Source organism: Rhinolophus ferrumequinum, chromosome 10 (genome assembly GCF_004115265.2).
Source record: "Rhinolophus ferrumequinum isolate MPI-CBG mRhiFer1 chromosome 10, mRhiFer1_v1.p, whole genome shotgun sequence".
NCBI classification, from domain to species: domain Eukaryota; kingdom Metazoa; phylum Chordata; class Mammalia; order Chiroptera; family Rhinolophidae; genus Rhinolophus; species Rhinolophus ferrumequinum.
The window spans coordinates 49,880,988-49,904,524 of record NC_046293.1 but is presented as its reverse complement, the minus strand read 5'-3'; the positions used below and the strand labels follow the sequence as shown (position 1 = coordinate 49,904,524).

The window sequence follows — 23,537 nt, the reverse complement described above, 5'->3', positions numbered from 1 at the left end:
TACAAGTGACTTCTAGTCCAATCTGTTTACTTTGCTTTCTTGATGCCCTCCTCCCATTGGTCAGCCGTCAGAACCAGGATGCCTCCTTCCTCTTCCCCTCCTTTGCCCTCCTTCCACAGCCCCTCTTGTCATTCTGCAAACATCCTGTTCAATACAGACTGAAGTTTCTATCATTGAGAATAGAGTGATCCATAAACCTGGAAAAGAGGGTCTCAGATTCAGCCAGGCCAGGCTGGAATGTGTATGGGGGGGTGGGGGTAGGGGGTAGTGGTGGGGGGGCCCTTAAACAAAGCTCCCAAGACTGCCGCAGGGAAGAATGGGCAGGGGTAGTGATGGCAAGTAGGCCTGCTGCCAATGGATGGTGGCTGGAGGGGTGGGGAGGCAGCGATGGAGGGAGCACAGGACTCCCACAGGAATGCTGGCAACTCTTGTGCTGCTCAGAAGTCACGTCCATAAGGCGAAACACAAACACACACAAATCTTTAACTCCTTTGATGCCACCACTGCCCAGATTCTGGGGCCAGCTTTCCCTGGTAAGACCAAAACCACCTCTTCCATTCCCTAATTCTGAGTAGAGTGAAATGGTCTCTGAGGGTTTAAGGGAGGGGGGTGGGGGAGTACTTCCCTTGGTCTCCCCACCTCACTCCTCCCAGCCTAACCTGGTCATCGGGCTTTTAATGAGGCAGTGGCGAGGGCTGCGGATCCATGGCATGGTTTCCTCTGGGCGCACTCCTGGATCGTGGGACCTCCAGAAGCTGACGTTCTGAGCTTCAGTCAAGGGGACTCTGAAGACCTGATTGGGGACTGAATGGTTTGGGGAAGGGCAGGTTAGCCAATTTCTTTGAGTTCTCTGCTCCCTTTTGTGCCTCAGGGCAGCACAAGCCCAACCTACCGAGTTTCCCGGAAAATAAGACCTAACCGGAAAATAAGCCCTAGCATGATTTTTTCAGGATGATATCCCCTGAACATAAGCCCTAATGCGTCTTTTGGAGCAAAAATTAATATAAGACCCCGTTTTATTTTCAGGGAAACACGGTAGCAACTGGGCCTGACCAGGTGCTGGGAATTCCTAGGAATTTGGTCACCACACCCAGCTTTATTTCCGGATTCCAGCATTTCACACCCTTCATGGTCAGTTGAATCAGTCTTGGCTCTTCCTCCTAAGGCTACTAAGCCCATCTCTAAGAGAGCTTTCCCCAAGTGCTAGAACAGTGGAAAAACAAGTGGTCAACCCACTGGGGAAATATACAAGATGGGTCCACACGTTCATTTCCTCCCCCGCCCCTGGGGCTTAACCATCCTCATTCTCTTCCCTCCTTTCTGAAGTAGTTCCTTCCTTTGTTCATACCAGGTAAATCTCTGAAATTTAGCAATGCTATCAGCTCAAGTTTACATACTGCTAATAGATATCATTTATCAAATGCCAATCATGTTCTAAATGTATTAGGTGTGCTTAAAATTTTGAAATAATGTCAGACCTGTTTAGATGTGTTTTTTTCTTTGTATTTTCACTCTTTATTTGGATAAATCTATTTGGATGAATCTAATTACACCAGTGTATAAAACTTGTATATTTTGAAAACTTAGAGTTATATCCTAATAGTCTGGTTATATAGTCTTTGTAATCATTATTTAAAAAAAAATCCATAATATATCATTGAGTAGACGTTACATTTTGACTTATTTTCCTATTAATTGACAATCTTTTAAAAGCTTTGCTATTAGAAATAACTCTTAGATACTCCTTCATGCTTATGTCTTTAATTTCTGAAAGCATCGTAGTTTTTTTTAATTAAACTTTAATTTTGTGATAACTATAGATTCACGTACAGTCGTAAGAAATGATACACAGAGGTTCTGTGTACCCTTCACCCATGTATCCCCAATGGTAACACCTTACAAAACTACAGTTCCATGTTACAACCATTATAGCCATGTTATTAACAGGTTCTTATAGAACAGTTCCATCACTACAGGATGCTGGAGTTGCCCTTTTATACCCATACCCTGAGCCCCCGGCCTGCCCTTGGTAATCAATCTGTTCTGTATAATTTTGTCATTTTAAGAATGTTATGTAATCAAATATATGGTGATGGAAGGAGAACTGACTCTGGGTGGTGAACACACAATGGGATTTATAGATGATGTAATACAGAATTGTGCACCTGAAATCTATATAATTTTACTAACAATTGTCACCCCAATAAATTAAAGAAAAAGAAAAAAAAGAATGTTATATAAATGGCATCATACAGAATGTGATCTTTTTGGGATTGGCTTTCTTTGTATAGCATTATTCCCTGGAAATTCCTACAAGTTATCGCATGTATTCATAGTTTGTCCTAGATACTTTTTAAAGTTTCTCTAACTTTTGCACAATGCTAGAGTATTATTTCCATTTTTAGATGGTCCAGAGAAGTTAAATGGTTAAAGGAACTTGCCCAAGGTCACACAACTTGTTTGGAGTTTAACCTCAGTTCAAATTCCAAAGCTAGTGCTCAGTCTTACCATAACTCCTCACACGCATAGCACAGAATAATACACAAGTATTTTCCTAAATTGTCTCATTTTTGGTTTGATCCTCACAGCAATTCTGTAAGATTGGTAAAGCAGGCATTTTCTGTTTCTTGTTTTGTTTTGTAATTAATGAGAAAGCAGGTTAATAAAGGTAAGTGACCACTCTATGTGAGACATTTAAAAGAGGCAGAACTAGGACTCAAACCTAATCTTCTGCTTCCATGTCTGATTCAATTTTTATTTTATCTTGTTCACTCCACCACCCAGGTCCACTTTGTCCCTTATCTTCTCAGTCCCTTCTTGGCTTTTATTTCCTGCCCTATAACCATGCCCCACCTCATCCCAGCCGTTCTTTAGGAACTCAGACATATCTACTTTGCCCCTAGCAAGGTGCCCACTCCAGGATACTTACATGTCTTTAACAACACCTTCCGTACAGCTTCATGGTACCTTTGATGGCTATTCTGGTGCACGGAATAATTCCCATCTTCTAAGGTAATCGGGGGAAGCCTAGTGGGCACCAGTTCCTTCTGGTCTGAAACGAGAGCGGACTTTCTCTAAGTACTTGGCAAATGGGGCTGTTTGATTCTCTGAGTCTCTATTCTCCATGCTAACCAAGAACGTGACAGGGATCTCTCTTAGCCACTCACATCTGATTCTCGATTCTTGGGATCTCAGGGGTCAGATCACAATGCCCATGACAGAGGGCGGGAGGGAGAACCCAGTGAGGATGAGATGTCCTTCACCACTCTCTTGCTCCTCCCTGACTCCTGGATTTTGTGTGGCCTACTGGAATCAAGATATTGACAGATAGGATGAGTGCAGGTGGAAAAGGCTCCTTATATGGATGGACACTCCTTTCCTGGGATTGGCACATTTGCAGAGCATTAATTGGTCTAATAGGGGAAGTTACGTTTGAGCTAAGTCTTGGAGGATGAGAAGGAGTTTGTGGGACATGGTAGTACCAGGGAGAGCGTTTCAGGCAGCAAGATAGCAAGTGTTAGACGCATTAGAGAGGTCTCAGAGCTTGCTATTGATTTGGAGCCTGATTATGCTAGGTAAAGTGCGGAGAGTCGGGATGGGGCTAAGGTAGGGTCGGGTGGGTGGAGCTAAGCAGTACAGTGTAGACCTAGTATTCTTATGAGCGTTTGGGAATCCCCTCTGAGGCAAAACCTATAAATCACTAGGCTAAGGCAGATCTTCCTTACCCAGTGCTGTGGTCGGAATGTTTGTGTCCTCCCCAAAATTCATGCTGAAAACTTAATGACCAAGGTGATGGTGTTTGGAGGTGGGGACTTTGGGAGGTGATTAGGTCATGAGGGCAAAGCCCTCATGAATGGGATTAGTGCCCGTACAAAAGAAGCCTGAGAGAGCTCCCTTGCCCCTTCTGCCATAAAGAGAAATCTGTGACCTGGTGGAGGGCCCTCACCTAACCATGCTGGCATCCTGATCTTGGGTTTCAGCCTCCAGAACTGTGAGAAATACGTCTCTGTTGTTTATAAGCCTCCCAGTCTGTGGTATTTGTTCTGGCAGCCCAAACAGACCAAGATACTCAGCCTCTCTTGCAGCCAGGCCATGGGCAAAGAGTTTTGGGTATGCCAATCAATACATCGGCTCCAGATTTTGAGTCAAAGATGAGGTTGCAAAGAAGCAGGGACATGTAAAGCCTTTTTCTGCTGATGGGAAGTTGCAGCAGTGAAGATGCACTTGTTTCTGGTAGCAGCACCCCGGGCCCAGCGTCTTGGTGCGAGCACTGCCCACCACAGCAGCGCATGTTGCATGCCAGCCAGGTCTGTGGCATGGTTCTGAACATTGTTTCTGGTTACTGTCCACCAAGCTTGGTTCTCTGTTCTCTCTACAGCTTTTATGTGCTTCCCAATAGTTTTCAAAACTATTGTATAACTAACATATAAAAAGTTGTACATATTTAATATACTATACAACTTAATGAGTTTGGAGATAAGTACACACCTGTGAAACCATCACCATAATCTATGCCATAAACATAGCCATCCCTTCCAAAGATTTCACCCCATCCTCTTTATTTATTGTTACTATTAGTTATTTTGTGATAAGAACATTTAACATAAGATTTAACCTCTTAGCAAATCTATAAATCTATAAGTATATAATACAGTATTAACTATAGGCTCGACGCTGTACGGTAGATCCCCAGGACTTATTCATCTGAAACCTGTACCTTTTGACTAATACCTCCCTGTTACCCCCTCCCGCCAAGCCTCCGGCCACCGGCATTCTATTCTCTGCTTCTATGAGTTTGGTTATATTTGGTTCCTCATATAAGTGGTATCATGTAGTATTTGTCTTTCTGTGTCTGGCTTATTTCACGTAGCATAATGTCTTCAGGTTCATGTTGCAAATGGTAGGATTTCCTTTTTTTTTTTTTAAAGCTGAATAATGTTCCACTGTATACATATACCACATTTTCTTTATCCAGTCATGGTGTCATGGTTGTTCATGTTGCTTCTGTATCTTGGTTATTGAGAATGATGCTGCAATGCACATGGAAGTACAGATATCAATTTGAGATACTGATTTCAATTCCTTTGAGTATATACACAGAAATGGAATTGCTGGATCATAAGGAAGTTCTGTTTTTAATGTTTGGAGACACTTCCATACCGTTTTCCATAGTGGCTGCACCAATTTACATTCCCACCGACAGTGTACAAGAGTTCCCTTTTCTCCACATCTTCACCAACCAACCCTTGTTATGTTTTGCTTTGTTTTGTTTTGTTTTTGATAATAGCCACTTTAACGTGTGAGGCGATGTCTCCTTGTGGTTTGAATTTGCATTTCCCTGGTGATTAGTGCTGTTGAGCATCTTTTCATATGTCTGTTGGCCATTTGTGTGTTTTCTTTGGAGAAATGTCTTCCAGTTCCTTCGCCTATTTTTTAATCAAAAAAAATTTTTTTTTTGCTATTGAGTTATAAGAGGTCTTCTTATACATTTTGAACATTAACCCTTTATCAAATACATGGCTTGCAAATATTTTCTCCCATCTGTAGGTTGTCTTTTCATTTTGTTGTTCATTTGCTATGCAGAGGCTTTTTTGTTTGGTGTAATCCCACCAATATTCTTTAAAGCAATTCATATTCTGCTTAAATAGGATTTGGCTTGTATCACCAAATCCTGAGCGGTCAGGAACTAGATGAAAGTTGGCTGTTCTCTCTGGAAATGGTTGTGATCACTGCCTCACCTCTGATGGAGGGTGAAGCTGCCACTTCTTTTCTGGAGTTCTTCCTCAGCTCCAGCTTTTCCCTTTCTTCCTGGCTGGGTCCCACTCATTCACCATCTCTGTCCCTCCTCCCTCCATTTTGCACTCCAATGGAAATCTTCTTTAATATTCTCTGAGATAGTGACCCTGCCATGTGAGGAGGCACTCTTTGAATCCTTTCCCTCTCCAGACAGTTGAGGACTTGGAGAGGCAACAGAGTATAGAGTTCTGGAAGCCTGGCTGGAGCAAGGGGGCTGATCTGTACTTCAGCACAGGTTGCAGCAATGAGATCGGCTAGTTCCTGGAGGCAGGGTCATTTGAGTTCAGTTGTTTGACTTTGGGCAAATAGGGGGTGGCAGAGCGTTCGTGGTCAAGTAGATGTAGACCGAGGAGAAAGCAGACGCATATTCCTAGTGGGCAGTGGGATCTGGATTGTGAAGAATTATTGGTCTGAGTGCAGGTGACAGTGGGAGCTCGTTATCTGGTCGTGAGGCTCAGACTGATTGTCCTTAAGGGTACAGCCAGACGATCTTCTCTATTTTCACAGTTTCTAAGTAGCAGGTTCCTAGCTTCCCATATGGATGGTTGCTGTTTGCTTGGAGGTGGCTGGACAGTATCACCCACTAGGAGGCTTCCTCCTGAATCAAGCACCGGTTAGCATACTCCTTACATCAGTTTTTGGCAAGCTGGAAGACATTTTTGGTAACCATAGCTTTCCCAAACTTTCTGGTTTGAAAGCTACCTGAAGTGATGGGTGGTGAGGAAGTAGGTAAGAATCATGCCACAGCCTCTGTGGAAGGGCATGTTTTGGGTAGAGGGATGTAATGAGCTGTGGCAAAGGAGTAGAATCCATTGTTTTGTTGCTGGATGGTACAACAGAGGTTCTTCATTTGCCCAGTTAATACCATGCTCCATCTGGTTTTAGGGGGTAAATAGATATGAAGTGCCCTGGACAGCTTCTTCTAGAATTGGGCCATAAATTGGGAGTTGCCATAGTTCCATTTAATGCTTTGAATGGACCGTGAAGAACATCTGGGATGGTGCAAAAGTACTTAGGTGGATCTTAAACTTATTCAAATTAATGTTGCAGATTTCTCGATATTATAGTCTTCCCAGGGCCGCTACGTCATCCCAAATTTGCCCATTGTGTCTTAGTTGGAACTGGGGCTGATAGGCCACAATATTTTCAGGTTGAAGAATTTTTAGAATGCATATGCTTCAGTGGCTCCCAGAATTCTGACTGCCAGGTTAGGGTACTTGCCTGCCTGTTCCAGATGCTTAGTACATAGTGGTGATGATACCTAACACAAGTTATTTGCAGTTGTCTTGAACTTGGTGTCACTGCTAGCAGAGTAATACCACCTTGACAAGAAAATCATACAAGATCAGCTTAGAGAAATGTTGTGATATCATACATAAAAAAATGACTCCTGTCTAGGAGGTCATACCCAATGCTGGGCATTGATCCCTTTTGATTGGCTGGGGCCTTAAGATGGATTGAAATTGGCTGACATGTGTTTGGAAGGCTGTCTTGCACTTATTGCCTTCCTTGATACAAAGAAATTGCCAGAGCTTTGGGAGGAAGTGGACAGGTGCATGAGCCCAATCCTCAGGGCACATTTCACATTTGGGGGAGTTTCTTCACCTCCATTCCAAACAGTTCTTCCTCAAAGTGGTGCACTTGTTCAGGACCCTGAACACAGGGAAAGCAGATGGGGCATGAGATAACGGAGGACGTGGAATGGACTTCATGGATCTTCTGGAGATAACTACAGTGAAAAGAGCTAATACTTAGTGGATGAGCTTGGCACAACTATGAAAGGTAGGTACTATGATTATCTTATTTTAAATATGGGGAAACAGAGACCCAGAGAAATTTAGTAATTTTCCCAATGTCACATAACTAGCATGTGGCAGACATGAGTTTAACCCAAGCAGTTTGGCTCCAGAGCCTATGCTGTTAACCATCACACCAGACTGGCTCTTGAAATAATCTAATCAGAACATCCAGGAGAGACCAAAGACTAAGAGAAAACATGGACTAGCCTCTATTTTTTTTTTTTTTAAAGATTTTATTGGGGAAGGGGAACAGGACTTTATTGGGGAACAGTGTGTACTTCCAGGACTTTTTTCCAAGTCAAGTTGTTGTCCTTTCAATCTTAGTTGTGGAGGGCGCAGCTCAGCTCCAGGTCCAGTTGCTGTTGCTAGTTGCAGGGGGCGCAGCCCACCATCCCTTGTGGGAGTCGAGGAATTGAACTGGCAACCTTGTGGCTGAGAGCCCAGTGGCCCATGTGGGAATTGAACCTGCAGGCTTCGCAGTTAGGAGCATGGAGCTCTAACCACCAAGAGCCACCGGGCTGGCCCTGGACTAGCCTCTTGATGGGCTCCCTTGTTACAGCTCAATGGGGCTTCTGTCAAGTGTGTCTGCTCACTCTAGATCAGACTTGAGTTGGGTGGGGGACATGATATCTTTACCGTAATCTACAGGCAGAAGAATCCTGTCTCCCTGAGTTCCACTGAAATGTGGGATGTCATTTCCTAGGCCAGCATCGGGGGAGCAGAGAGGACTGGAACCTGGTGGGCCCTGTGCAATGGATTGGACCAGTCCCAGCGGGGAAGACCAGTGGGGAGAGGCTGAGCCCTGTGGGAAAAATGGCCTGTCTGCTGCAGTACAGTCACCCCACTTTGGAGGTGCCCTTTCCCTAGGCTTTGGAGGATTGTAGCTATGAGTAGCTTAAGTACCTTCTCCCCTCTAGTTTTAGGTGCCTGGGGGACGGTGGTCCGTAGTATCTATACGACATATGGGTTTCTAAGATACATTTTTATAACTACAGTAGTTCTATCCATTTGGAAAGGCATAGAGTCTCAGAGGCTTTGGCCAATTCATGCTTGGCTGAATTCCTGCTCCTGTTTGAAAAGCCAGGACCACAGTGCCCTCTGCTGGAGCCTAAGGATGGCATTCCTGGCTGTCTTCTAACAGGTGAGTGAGTCACCGTCAACAGGCAGCTCAGAGAGGTTGGGACACCTAGTGATCAGGCAGAGGACATTCCAGCCAGGGTGGGGAAAACCATCTATTACATCCTCTAACATGATCCAGAAAACGATAATGAACGTAAGATGTGCTCACTTTGTATAAAGACTTGAGACTTTTTCTTTGAAGAGATTCATTTGCAGTGTGGAAGTGAGAATAACTCTGAGGGCTAGTTAGTGAATGCCTCTGGGAAGAGGAATAATAAAGGCAGCAGTGGAGGGAGATGGCATGAGACCCTTTGGATGTGCAGAGCTTGGAGGTCATTGTGTCTGTGGCTAGAGGGCAGTTGCTGGAGAATCTGGCAGTCACTTGTCTTAAGACAAGAACAAGCACAATCTTTCCTGCCCCCTCCCCTCCAAATTCCCCTCTGAAACTCCTGTCAGTGAGCAAGGTCCTGAGCATTATGATGCAGTCTGGTTTGACCTGAGGTTTTCATATAACCAGGTGAGGGAGTTGTCTCAGGAAAGGGCCAGATAAGCAGGAATTTGTCTGAAATCAGCACTAAAACACTCCTGGAGCAAGGGAAGTGTCCAGGTAAGAAGCTGAGAGTAGATGGGAAAGCAGGGTTCAAAGCAGGTGGTGAGAGATTCAGCAAAAGAAAGGACAGATAGAGAGCCATGCTCCCCTGGGCAGGATAGAGAAGGGAAAGCTTAGGTACTCAAGAGACCAGGGCATAAGGTGAACAAACTCTGGAAGCTGGGCTGAACCTGCAGGGGCCACCCATGTTAGATCTGGAAGGGTGAATCTGGGATGGGCAGCAAATCTACTCATCGGTGGACATGAGAGTTCTGAGCGCTGGTCACGGGTGCTCTTCTGTGGGCAGCTGTAGTCACCAGGCTCTTCAGGGCCTGGATGAAATATCCTTTGAAGCCAGCCAGCATAGTTTGCTTCTCAAGGAATCTTATGGTTAAAAATATTGCTTTCCAGGTTTATCCTGGAAAGTTGTCTTGAGAATTGGACAAAGATATTCCAGTCATAGGAAAGGTATATATTCCACATGTAAATAGTAACTTATATATTATGGTTTATAACTTTTCCTCCAATCATCTGTTGTACAGTTTTATGTGCTAGCTTATAGGTGTATTACATACATTACTTTATTTAATCTCCACAACACATTGATAAGAAAGGCATTATTATCTCCATTGACAGGTGAGGAAACTGAGGCATTCTGCATTTGCTTAGTGTGATTTAGCCCCTGAATCCGAACAACTTTGGGTACCTGATAAAACTGAGTTTCTGAAGTCGAGCATAGACCAGAGAGAGTACGCTCCCTACACCCCAGTTCTCCTATTTTGGTTTTTCTATTTTGGTTCTTTATCAGGGGAAAAAGAAAGGAAGGAGGCGGGAATGGCAGAATATTTGGTTACATGTGCTGACTCACCTCTGTGAGTTTTCATTATGACTATAATAAGGAAAGCTTGAGTGGGCTTTTTTGAATCGAATGTTAATACACTCACACCTACTAGAAGAAGAAAAAAAACCCTTATCTTCCTTCAAAGAAAAATTGTAAATGACTTAAACATATCATTATAGTAAGAGTGTTAATAATGAAAAGTGTTAATATTAACGGGTTCATTTTATGGTTGCTGGTAAAGCTTTAGCTGAGGGGCCAGGTAAGAGTGTGCTTGATGTGAGCATGGAGAACAGGTGGAAGTGCCAGTGCTGTAGACAGAAAAGGGTCAAATCACTTGAGTGAATGTGTTAACAAGGTGAAACCAGCCAGAAAGAGAACGGGACCAAGCATCATTCTGAAGATAAGCATGGATTACAAATAAGAGTCTTGCAAGATCATTTGGGCTGTGGAACTAAGGGTGAACATAGAGTCAGGAACTGTGGGTTCCTTGAATTAATAAATATAGAAATTGGGATTAGGAAGACTGGGGTAAGCAAGGTGGATGTGGCTTGCTAGGAGCCAAATAGAATGCTGTCTTTTATCCATAATCTTCCCACCTTCCTTGTGAATTTCCCAAACCAGTTCTGAAGTAATAAAAAGGTAGGAGACAAATTCCCCATTATGTTCCTCATTCCTGTTGAATGGAATTTTCAGGTGGAAGTCTGAATGACGTGGTTGAAGACAAACTTGGCAGAGGGTAACCAAGTTGCCTGAATGTCTTTGTGGAAAAGGTAGAATCAGACATATTGTTTTAAGGTTCTTTTTTTTTTAACTAAAAGTTGACAATTTTATTTTCACATTTCACAATACAAATGAAAATTGCTTTCCCTGTCCCACTACACCCTCCAAAACTATTCTCTTTGATAGGAAAGGGGGGTGAGTATTCCTTGTCATGCTGTTTGGAAACACCCAGAGTCCCAGCACCATGATCTCCTGGCGAAATAGAACAAGTTATATAGAACTGTTAGAAAGAGGCTCCCCTCTTCCCTTATCTGTCTGGTCGAGTCATTCCTGGCCGGGTGGGTACCATCATGGGACGGGCGGGAGGTCTCATCATGGGGGGCCCTGGCATCATTGGCATGTGGCCTCCCATGGGCGGCCTCATTCCAGGAGCAGGTCCCACAGGCATCATCCCAGGAGGAGGCGGGCCCATCATTGGCATCATGGGAGGGCCCCCCATGTGGGGTGCTGGCATCATACGGAGGCTGGGGGGAGGTGGGATCATTGCCCCCGCAGGAGGAGGAGCAGAGAGTGGAGTAGGAGGTATCTTTCCTTGCTGAAATGCTGCGGTTGTTTTGTCAATCAGACTCTGAGCCTGCTCTTCCATCCATTTCTGATAGTAGTCTTTCACATTCTCTTTGTGTTTCCTACCACTGCAGTGTGTCTTTCTCACAGATGGAGAGTCATGAGTGAGATATGTATCGCAGTAGTCACAATAAAACTTAGGCATGTTGCTGCGCAAGACGTTAGCCACTCGATTCCGCCTGTTTTAAGGTTCTTTTTGTTATGAGGTCACAGATGATGGGCAGAGTACATAGATATTTTGGGTGTGCACAATTAAATGGCTTGTCACAAGTGGGAGATGAATTATAGGCTTCTGGTTGGGATGCAGCGGAAGCAGCCTGTGATCAAAAGGGGAGGTAGAGGTGATTCGCTATAGTTTTGGCCTTGAACTGCTTCTAGATTTTGAAATTTGCTCTTATGAAGGTGAAGCTCTTGCCTCAGTGCGACACATGGCTGGCTTGTTCTCATTCTTCAGGGTGTTGCTCAAATATTACCTCTTTGATCACTCTGTCTAAAGTGGGCCTTCCCAAGTTGCTCTCCATCATGGTGATCGGCAAACTCAGTTGCCAATAAGAGCCAGGAAGATGATAATGAGTAAAGCAAACTGAGTAAGAAAGCTGTCCCTCCTAAAGAGGCAACTGCTACTTTGTTCTGGCTGTTTGTGGTCCTCTGGGTATTTAGGGCCAGTGTGGTCAGTTCTAATTTTTAAAGAGAAGTCAAAAGTGTGGGTGTTACATAAAAAATATTCTGATTTTTAAATATTGGCCCAAAATTTTAAAAAAGCACTCTGCAGGCTGTATCTAGCCCTCTGGCCAGCAATTTGTAACTTCTGATTTATTGTCTTGCCCCCTTATTTCCTTCCCAGCACTTATTACAATGCAATCTGTGAATATCTTGTTTATTTATTTTCTGTTAATCACTGTTGTATTTCCAGTGTCTAACTCTGTGCCTGTCACAATCGGTTCCCAATAAATAAACATCTGATATTGGATGAGGAGGGGAGTCTGGATTAGTGTCTTATTTAGGAGCTTTTTATATATTCTGATTATATATATGAATTATACATATGAATATATACAGAGGGTGCAAAAAATGTACACATTTTAAGAGATGTTATCTACATATTACTTTTAGAAGTTGAATTACGGTAGCAATGTGTTGTATGACATTTGCTCAAAAGATGGCGTTAATCAAATGAATGCCAGCGTCATTCATTGTAGTACAATTTTAATACAGTTTTTCTTTCTTAAAATGTGTATACAATTTTTGGCACCCTCTGTATATGTGTGTGTTTAAACACATACACACATCTATATGTGGCAAATATTTTCTCTCAGTATCTTGCCTTTTAACTTTATGATGTCTTCTGATATACAATTTATAATTTTTCACTTAGTAAACATTGTCAATCTTTTCTATTAGACTTCTGGGCTTTATGTTCTTTAGGGAAAGTTATCCAAAGCCACCCTGATTGTAAAAATATTCTATATTTTCCTCTAATATTTCTGTAGTTTTGTTTTATATGCTTAGCTTTTTAATCCATCTGGAATTTATTTTTGTGTATGATATGAGATGGGAGGTCTTTATTATGGTAAGGAATATCCTTTTATTTTACAAAGTGTTTTTTTAAAACTATCAAATGCCTTTTCAATTTCTAGTGAGAGAGCTGTATGTATCTTTTTGTTTTTTCCTTATTGGGGAATATTGGAGAACAGTGTGTTTTTCCAGGACCCATCAGCTCCATGTCAAGTCATTGTTTTCAATCTAGCTGTGCAGGGCGCAGCTCACTGGTCCATGTGGGAATTGAACTGGCGACCTTGGTGTTATGAGCACTGCGCTCTAACCACTGAGCCAACCGGCTGCCCATGTATGTATCTTTTTAATTTGACATATAGATGTGATATATTTTATTAATCTATTCCCTAATATTGTCATCATTGTATTCCTGGAATAAACGTACTTGATGGTAGATGATTGTCTTTAATATATTCTTAAATCTGACCTGCTGGTAGGATTTGTCCATTTATATTTACATTGGTCTGTAGGTTCCTCTTTTGTACTATATTCTGTATTGTTTTGTCATTTTATCAGTTTTGTGTAAGTTTTATAAAATTAATCAATTATTTTCATTGTTTTCTGTGGTTTTAAGAGTGGAATTATCTGTGTCTGAAGTTTTTGAAAAAATTTCCTATCAAAATTATCTGGGCCCACAGCCTTGTTTCATGCAACTGTTTAACAACTTTAATTTTCTCTTATGATTATTGATTTAATAAGAGTTTATACATATTTATTTTAAATCTGTTTTATAATCTAAACATTAAAAAAACTTTTTTAATTTTGATGAAATCCATCTAGCTTTCAGTCTGTTGCTTATGCTTTTTGTGTCATATCTTAGAAACCATTGCCTAATCCAAAGTTATTACATTTTTTCTTCTAAGAGTTTTAAAGTTTTAGCTCTTACATTTATGTCTATGATTTTGAGTTAATTTTTGTATATGGTGTAAGGTGAGGTCCAGTTTCATTCTTTTGCATGTCAATATCCAGTTTATGCAGTACTATTTGTTGAAAAGACTGTTCTTTTCCCATTGAATTGTCTTGGTACTCTTGTTGAAAATTAATTGACCATAGATGTAAGAATTTATTTTTGGATTCTCAATTCTATTCCATTGATCTATAACCAGTAGCATACTATCTTGATTACTGTACTTTGTAGAAGATTTGAAATTGGGAAGTGTGTCTTTCAACAATGTTATTCTTCAAGATTGCTTTGGTTATTCTGGGTCCTGTACATTTCCATATGACTTTTAGGATATCTTTTCAATTTCTGCCAGGTACCATTATCCTTGGGTGATATTTCAGCACAAGGCATTATGAGAGTCTAAATTGCGTCTAGAAAGTGATCTCACATTTATCCCTCTCCTGCATCCTAATTCACATATTAAATTTGGCAAACATTCAGGAATCTCCAGCTTGGTCAAGGGCAAGTATATCTAAGTTTTTATTAATAATTCTTTAAGATGCTCTAGTTTCTTGATGTATTTTAGAACATTAAATATGAATAGCTCAATATTATTTGCAGTAGAAACTCTCCTACAGAAGCTCCATTTAATAGGTTTGCTGGATTGATTCATGTTCTCCATTTGCTGTGAAATATTAACAGATGCCTGCAATACTCCAGTTGCAGTGGAGAGCTACTCTGTAGCATACCTGCATACTTCTGCTTGCGCAAGTTGAATCATATGCTTACCAAGAGCCAGTTGTTTTTCTTCTCCAAATAATTTATGCTGGTTTTACTTTTTGAATGCAATTTTGTACTTTAATGAAATAATATTTAAACTAATGGAATATGTGTTAAAAACACAAAAAAAGAACAGTGATTTTTATAAAAACTCAGTTAAATATTATGGAAAATTTCAATAAATCTTTAAAAATTACTGTAAACTTTAAGTTAAAAATGGATGTTAGAAAGTCACCATTTTGCAACTATTATAGAAATAACTGATTCATGCAGACCCATCAATAGATGCTAAAACTAGTGGGTATAAGAAGAATAGCGTATTTACATTTTTTCAAAGTATTTTCCTGGAAATTATTACTAATTACAAAACAAAAACAGTAACTTGACAGTGGAGAAGACTGGCAAACGCCACCTTCATCAAATGCTCAAAGTTAATATCACCAATAATTGGATAAAATGTCGTCATGAGCCTCCTGATGTGATGTACTGAAGACATAATATTGCTTATTTCTTACAAAAATATTTAAACCTAATCTAAACATGAGAAACCTCAGACAAATCCAAATTAAGGAAGATTCTACAAAATGTCTTGCCCATACTATTAAGATGTCAGTGTCATAAAACACAAAGGAAGGCAGAGGAATTGTTCCAGATTAAAAGTGACTAAAGAGGCATGCTACGTAAAAACGATGCTTGATCTTTAATTGCATCCTGGAAGGAAAATTTTTGCTGTAAAGGACATTAATGGGACAATTAACAAAACTGGAATATAGACTATAGCTAATTAGATAACTATTGTATTGGTGTTAAAATGTGCTGAGTTTGATACCTATATTGTGGGTTGTTATCTAAGGAAATGTTCTTATTCTTAGGAAATACAAACTAAAATATAATCGGATATAATAAGAAGCAATTTATTCTCAAGTAGTTGAGAAAAAATATATATAGAGAGAGACAGAGATAGAGACACAGAGAGAGAGAGAGAGAGAGAGAGACAGACAGAAGGAAAGCAAATGTGGCCAAATATCAATAATTGACTAATTTGGGTAGAGCGTATAGGGAATATCTTTGTACTAGTCTTACAACTTTTCTATAATTTTACAATTATATTACCAGAAAAGTTTTTAAAATAATTAATTGATCATATAAACTTATTTCCTAAACAAATTCCCTAAATTTGCTAAATGACATCAAAATAACAATGGTGGAATAGTAGCATTAACTAAGGGCAAAAAGAGCAAGGATGCAACAGCAGATATATTTCAGTGGAAATATCTTTTGGAAAGTGGGAAGTGGATAGAGGGGTGGTAACCTATCAAAATGGAAAAGTTCTAATTTAAGTTTCTGAAGTGGAGGATACATCTAGAATTGAGTTAATTGACCTGAGAAGCTTAGAATGTCACAGGTACCACAGAAGGTGGGAGTAAAGAATAGGTCTGAGAATAGGAAGGTGGTCACTGAAAATTGTCTACGGAGCATGTGGCACAACCAGGCAAACCACCCTGTCCCAACAAGGAGATGAAAGATTTCTCTGTCCAGAAGTCCCGCTTCTGGGTATCCATCAAAAGGAAATGAAAACAGGATCTCAAAGAGATATCTTCACTCACATGTTCATTGCAGCATTATTCACAATCACTAAGATATGGAAACCTAATTGTCTGTCATGGATGAATAGACAAAGAAGATGTGGTATATGTATACACACATACACAGTGGGATATTATTCGGCCATGATAAAGAAGGAAATCTTGCCATTTGCAACAACATGGATGGACCTTGAGGGCATTATGCTAAGTGAGAAAAATTAAGGCAGAGTAAGACAATTCTGTATGATCCCACTTATAAGTGGAATCTAAAAAAGCTGAACTCATATAAACAGAAAGTAGAACGGTGGTTGCCAGGGGCTGGGAGTTGGGGAGAATGGGAAGATGTTGGCCAAAGGGTACAAACATCCAGCTATAAGATGAATAATTGCTGGAGATCTAATGATTATAATCAATAATACCGCATAATATACTTGAAAGGTGCTAAGAGAATGGATCTTAAATGTTCTTACCACAAAAAAGAAATGGTAATTATGTGATGTGGTAGAGGTATTAGCTAAGGCTATGGCTGTAATCAGTTTGCAGTATAGTGTAATTGTATGAAATCAACACGCTTTACACCTTAAACTTACACAATGTTATACGTCCACTATATCGCAATGAAACTGGAGAAGAGAGGCTTCTTTGGAGGAACTGAATCCAAAAGGCCCCACATTCCTGGACAGGATTCACTGAGAAGGCTGGCATATGGTGCAGGACTAAAAGTCTGATGATTATCAAGGTCCTCAAAGGTGAGACTCTTGATACCCCCTTTCTCCTGTCCTGGTCCCAGTATGCTAGTAGACAAGCATATAGCCAACCCCCAGAGAAGTAATTATACAATTCTTCCCTGGAGAAATTGTAGAGATCCAGATCCAGATCTCTACAATTTCTCCAGGGAAGAATTGTATAATTACTTCCCAGTGAAGCTTACAGTGGGTAACTCCCCCAACAGGCTTCTAGTCAGCTTTTTCGTTGCTCCCTCTTAAGTTATAACGGAGACCCAGTGATCACCAGTTATTTAATGCTAATCATCAATGAGAAAAATAGAGACCAAAATAAACTCAGAGGAAAAAGGGCCCTGAGGAGACAGCTAATGTAGGGGACAGAACAGAACTTAAAGTATAATATCCACACACACAAAAAAAGAGAGAAAATATGGAAAAGGAAAGCAGAGGACCAAAAATGGCATTGGAAATTAAAAATACAGTAACCAAAATAAAATGTTCTGATATAAAGGTGTGGTGGTTTTCACATATGTCCACAACTTCTTTGCTATTCCTTCCAAGAAGTAGGGCTTATTTCCCTCCCCTTGTGTGTGTGCTGGATTTAGTAACTCTTTTCTAACAAATAAAGTAGAAGTGACAGTTACTTTTGAGACTAGGTCATAAAAAGGCACTGTGGCTTCCTTCTCTCTTTCTCAGATCACTTGCTTTGAGGAAAGTCAGCGCCAGGTGAGAACACTCTGGCACCTTATGGAAAGGCCCATGTGGTAAGAAACTGAAGTGTTGTGTCAACAGCTAGAGGGGAACCGAGGCCTTCAGCCACCGGATGACTGCAGCCCTTGCTGGCATGCCGCCTGCAACCACAGGAGAAGTCCTGAGCCAGAACCACCTCGCGAAACTGCTCCTGGAATCCGATTCATAGAAACTGTGAGGTAATAAATGTTTGTCGTTTTAAGCCTCTGTGTTTTAGGGTAATTTGTTACACAGCAATAGATAATCAACACAGAAGGTTGGAAGATAAAATTGAAGAATCTCCCAAAAAGTGAAAATTTAAAAACCCAAAGAAAATATAGAGAAAGATGAATAAGTTAGAGGAACATTTCAGGAGGTTTTATAGCTGACAAATGGAAGTTCCAAAAAAAAAAGAGAGAAGAGAGAAAATAGAGAATAAATTAAATTAATAAAGAGCTAATAAAATAAATTTCCTCAGAAATGAAGGGTACAAATTTCCAGATTGAAAAAGCTCATGGATTTTCTACCACAATGAATGAAAAAAGACCTATAGCAAGTTCCATCATTATGAAATTTCAGAACACTAGGGAACAAAAAGAAAATTAAAAGCTTCCAGAGTGGGGGGGGGGAGGGGAAGAAAAAATAAAAAGCTTCCAGAGTGAAATAAATCTTACACAAAGGAATCTAACTGGAAGCCAGAAGCCAATAAAGACGTACCTTCAAAATTCTCAGAAAATGATTTTCAACCTAGAGTTCCATATCCGGAAAACTGACAAACAAGTGTGAGGGTAAAATAAAACCATTCTGGACTCAAAAAATATACTTCCTACACATTCTTAGAAAGCTATTTGAGGATATATTCCAGGAAAGTGAGGGAGTAAACCAAGAAAGAAAACATGAGTTCCAGGAAACAGGGAATAAAACCTTGGAGAGAGGCAAAAGCAAGTTCCAGGACAAGAGCTAGTATCAGGCTTAGAGAGTGAACAGTCCAGACTAGAGTGGGTTTGGAAAAAAGTAGAGTTGATAGATTATCTGTTGTGTTTTGAGTGATTGGAAAAACATTATCCACTGGGCATTTGACAGAATTGTTGAAGTATCTTTGGGGAAAAAAATAACAATAGTTACATGGAGAACGAGGTAAATGAAAAAATGGTGGTGAGTCTTAACTCTAGGGATAAAGAAAAAGTTGAACAAGAAAGGAAAAGTTATCACAGTGAAATTATTTGGCGTAGTAGTGAACAATTTTTGCATATCTGTAAGACTGCAAGACTACTGATTTAAACTTGTATTAGTGTTCTATTGCTGAATGACCACAAATTTGGTGGCTTATAACAATATCCATTTATTATCTTATAATTCTGTAAGTCAGCAGTCTGGGCAGGCTTGACTGGGTTCTCTGCTTAGTCTCACAAAGCTGAAATCAGGATGTTGGCTGGGCTGGGGTCTTACATGGAGGTTCTACAGAAGAGTGCATTTTCAGGCTCATTCAGTTTGTTGGCAGAATTCAGTTTCTTGTGGTTATAGGACTGAAGCCTTGCTGGCTGTCAGCCAGGCTACTCCCAGCTCCTACATGCCACCCACATTCCTTGGCAAGTGGCCCCCTTGTTCTTCAAAGCCAGCAATGATGCATCAAATCCCGCTCATGCTTCTCATCTCTGAATTCCTCTTTTGCCACTAGTTGGAGAAAACACTCTGCTTTTAAAGGGCTTGTGTGGTTAAATTAGGCTTACTTGGACAATCTCCCTTTCTCTAAATAAGGTAACAATCATTAGAGTGCTATGCATCATAGTGTTCATCAGAAGTTCCACCCACACTCAGAGGGGAGGGGATTATAAGAGGGCAAGATTCATTGAGGGCCATTCTTAGAATTTCGCCTACCACAAACCTAAAACTGATAGAACTATACCTGAAAAACTAGGCTGGGAGAGGGGAAGTGCAGGGTATGGCATAAGAAAGCTATATTCTCAACTGTCATAAAAGAAGGCAATCTATAACAACTGAAAATGGATAAATCAATACATGTATATAAACATTTTCTTTAGAAGTATGAAGGTGAGTACCAAGTGAAACAACTAAAATAGTTGAAAATGATTGTCTCTGGAGAGTTGGAGGTGAGAGGACTGGAGCAGGACACTTATTTTTCATTATATGCCTTTTGGACACGATCCTTTACATTTAATATTAGTTTGAAAAAGAAGTAGAAAGATAACTTTTAAATATTCCTATTGATTAGACGTGAGGGAGATAACTAAAAAGATTTGAGAAAAATCATACAAAAATTTGCTTATTTGATGCATCGAGGGGAAAAAATCATCAGTAGACACATTTTCAAAGAAACGGAATTGGCACACCTGTATATCAAAAAAATTGGTGAATATACCATTATACATGTACATGTTAAGTGAAACTGAAACATATAAGGTATGTATCTTTTCTTGATTCCCCAATTTATAATTTAATCTTCCTTTAAATTAACTAACCAGCTATTTGTCTGATAAGAGAGATTCTACTGTGATTACATTCAACTTTCATTATATAACAGTTATTAATTGATCCAAGCTTGCTGGCCTGATGTCTAGTGTCAGGTTTATACTGGGGATCCCCAGTTGGTGGTTAGGAGTTTGTGGGTATTGATTAGGTGAGCCACACTCCAGGGTCCAATAGCCAAATTTTTTACTTCAAATTGCCTCCCGGAAAGATGGGATCAGTGGCAACTAGTTGCTTAAACTCTTGTCCCAGAAATGAAACTTCCTAGTTTTATTCGAAGAAATAAGATATGGTTGAACTCTTGGCATTGAGTTTTAACCAATAACTCTAGCAAAGTTTGAGTTTTAAGGAGAGAAGATAAATCCTATTGTTTTGGTATCTGCATATAACAGTTGGACCACACAATGATGATTCTGTAATGCACGTGCCTGTGTGTATGAGAGAGGAAAAACAGATCACAAGGCACCTACCCAGTTACTCTTTTCTGTGCTTGCAGAACACTGCTGTGAAGTTGTACAGTGTTGTAACTCTCTTGGGAAGTTGCCCAGGGATTATGGGAGAAGGTTACAAGGTGTCAACTTCATAAAGGAGTCCCCAAGTCAACAATTCTAGCCATTAGCTGAGCAAAAAGTTACCATTCAGCACCAGTGAATGGTGGGTGCCTGGCCATCTTGAAAACCACCTATTGGGGAACAGTGAATTGAATAACTCTGTGTAAAGCCCACCCGACATTTGAACTTCAGGATTTAGAGGTTAATAGGTTTTCCTAGAAAGGCAATCATTTGTATAGTGGCCTGCTCACAGCAGAAGACCTGTGTCATTTGTCCCCATAAGTAACTGCTTAAAAATGAGCACAGGCATAGGTGTTTGACAATTTGGAATCAAATTCTGGTTCTGTCACTATGACTTTGGGTAAATAAGTTCACCTCTTTGAGCCTATCTCCTGATTGGTAAAAAGGGACTAGTAATACCCACCTCACAGGAATGTTGAGAGAATTAAGTGGAATCATGCATGTAAAGTGGAATCATGCATGTAAAGTGGAATCATGCATGTAAAGTGCTCAGCACAATGCCTTGAATATAGTACATACTAAATAAATAGTTGCTATTAAGTGCTTGAGCCAACAGAATTAGGGATTAATTAGAATTTAGTAAGTGGACCTGCTCTGTCCAAATCCTGAGAGGTAACCAGAGGGTGTAAAATGGAAAGGGGTAGGGGAAGCAAGCAGGGTATTAGGGGTGGCAAATTTGATGTTTAGTCTTTCCTCTAACCTTATTTTAGGCCAACAGTTTGGCCCAGCCTCCTGCCTTTGATACTCTGCCACTGGAATGAAAGCAACTTGGGTAAGCAGATGATATCAGGATACTTCCCTGTCATCCCACAGGGGACTCCAGTTTTTATAAAGTGAAGTCTTTCCTTTTACCTAGCCTACAGAGAAATTAATCAGAAATGAGACCCAAGGCTCTTTGGACTGGTACCAAATCTTGTCCCCCAGTGTTTAAGTGACTAACTGGGCAGGAAAATAGCAGGTTTGATGCTTAGTTCTCTTACGGTGAGAAGTCCCATTTAGTAGGGGCAGGCAGGGTTGGAGCAGCCAGGAGAGGTCTGGCCTGGATGGAACAAGGGAAATTTGTGGGTTAGGCCAAGTGTGTTTCTCTGAGAGAGGGTGAAGAGTTCCTTATTTGGAGACAATAGCGGCCTCATGGCACAATGCTGGAACCCAGATGAGTGAGGCCAAGTGGGAAGGGCTGTTGTAGGCTATTCAGGGATTCCTAGGGTCCATCAGTCGGACCCTTTGTACAGGTCTTACTTGGAAGCTGGATATGTAAAACAGAACTTCTTTGATGGAATTACAAAGAGGACAGAGAGTGCCCAATGGAGGCCTACACAGTCTTTCAGTCTTAGCTTTGTGCTGTATGCTTTCTCTCCCACCCCATTTCTCACCCCCATCTCTCACCCCAATATAACTTTTGCTTTAGTACCTGTCTATGCTTAATTTCCTTTACATGTATTCTTCATTCTGCCCAGAATACCCTTTCTCCTCCATTTCTGTGCTTTCAAACAGTTCATTTTTTTAAGACTTTAATCAATTGTCACATATCCTACAACGCCTCCCCTAAGTTCTTGTTTTGTTTAGTCATTCAATATCATTTACTTATTCATCCCCCAAACATTTATGAAACCTGGATTTTGTGTGAGGTACTGCTAGGCATTGTGGATGTAAGACAGACCTGATAATTACACACCGCCAACTAAAAATCCTTCAATGGCTCCCTATAAAGTTAAAATGCTTAGCATAGCTAACAGCATTCTTCAATTTCTTGGCCCCTGCCTAGCACGAGTATTCAAGGACTGCTTTCCAGCACCCATCTACTTGACCATTTATTTGTACTCAAGGACTTGGGAGTTCACTTAATATGGCTCTCTCTCAAGTTTCTATTCCTTTGTGCTATATTACTTTCTTATCTACTTGGCAAACTCCAATCATCCTTTAACACTCAGTTCTGGGAGCATTTCATGTGTGAGGTCGTCTCTAAAGGATCCTCCTATTCTCATTTCAAATCTGATAGTTTCAGGTATTTCCTTTTTGGTTGCATAGCATTCCATATTTAATTTAACCATACACTATATTGCAAATTTTTTGTTTGCATACTTCAGCTGGTAGTTAGCCATTTTATGGTAGAGGCCTTATCCTATCTATCTTTGTAACCCAAGTCATCAACAAAAAGCCTGGCACATCGTTGGTACTTAACAAATGCTGGTTAAGTGAGCAAATGAATACATTTATTTGATTGAACAAACTGGGTATCTTAATAAGGATATTAAATGATAAGAGAGGGAACCTGAATGGATACTCTGCCTACTCCATACTTTTAATTGTTAATCTTGGGGGATAAATCTCTAACCCAAAGTAGAAAAGAAATGGCTAAGAAGTGGCCCTTCTAACCCTTGACTCTATATTACTCTTACTTGCTTCTTCAGTTGTGTCTCTTTTCTTGTGTCGAAAGGAATTTTGATATCCCAATAGATACAGGTTGAAGAAGGCCATCTCAGCTCCTTTTCTGTCCTCTCCTGGAATGTCCAGGCTGGAGCACTGGACTGTGGCGTTTGGTAACCATGGTGATGTTCTGAAGAATTACTATGACTGACACTTCCTTTGTCTAAGGAGGCACAGCGTTTATGGGTTCATGGCAGAGATGGAGTGGGAGTGGGCTAAATAACGTCAGGAAAATGGAGGAATTAAGTGCCAGTTACTCTTTTTCTTGCCCTTGTCTTTTATACTCTAAGTTTCAGAAGACAGTGA

General features: G+C 40.6%; 2 protein-coding genes across 2 annotated transcripts; both read right to left on the bottom strand.

Annotated features, from left to right (window-relative positions):
• Window positions 1–13: 13 nt before the first annotated feature.
• TEX49 (testis expressed 49) lies at window positions 14–23,323 on the bottom strand. Its single transcript, XM_033116695.1, has 4 exons — window positions 23,204–23,323; window positions 2,930–3,052; window positions 660–804; window positions 14–197 (listed from the first exon to the last, which is right to left on the bottom strand). The coding sequence occupies exons 1-4, from the start codon at window positions 23,280–23,282 to the stop codon at window positions 149–151; spliced, it is 396 nt and encodes a 131-aa protein (XP_032972586.1). The 5' UTR covers window positions 23,283–23,323; the 3' UTR covers window positions 14–148.
• On the bottom strand, window positions 11,063–11,645 carry LOC117028304 (U1 small nuclear ribonucleoprotein C-like). The gene has a single exon (XM_033116694.1). The coding sequence runs from the start codon at window positions 11,631–11,633 to the stop codon at window positions 11,172–11,174; it is 462 nt and encodes a 153-aa protein (XP_032972585.1). The 5' UTR covers window positions 11,634–11,645; the 3' UTR covers window positions 11,063–11,171.
• Window positions 23,324–23,537: the final 214 nt, after the last annotated feature.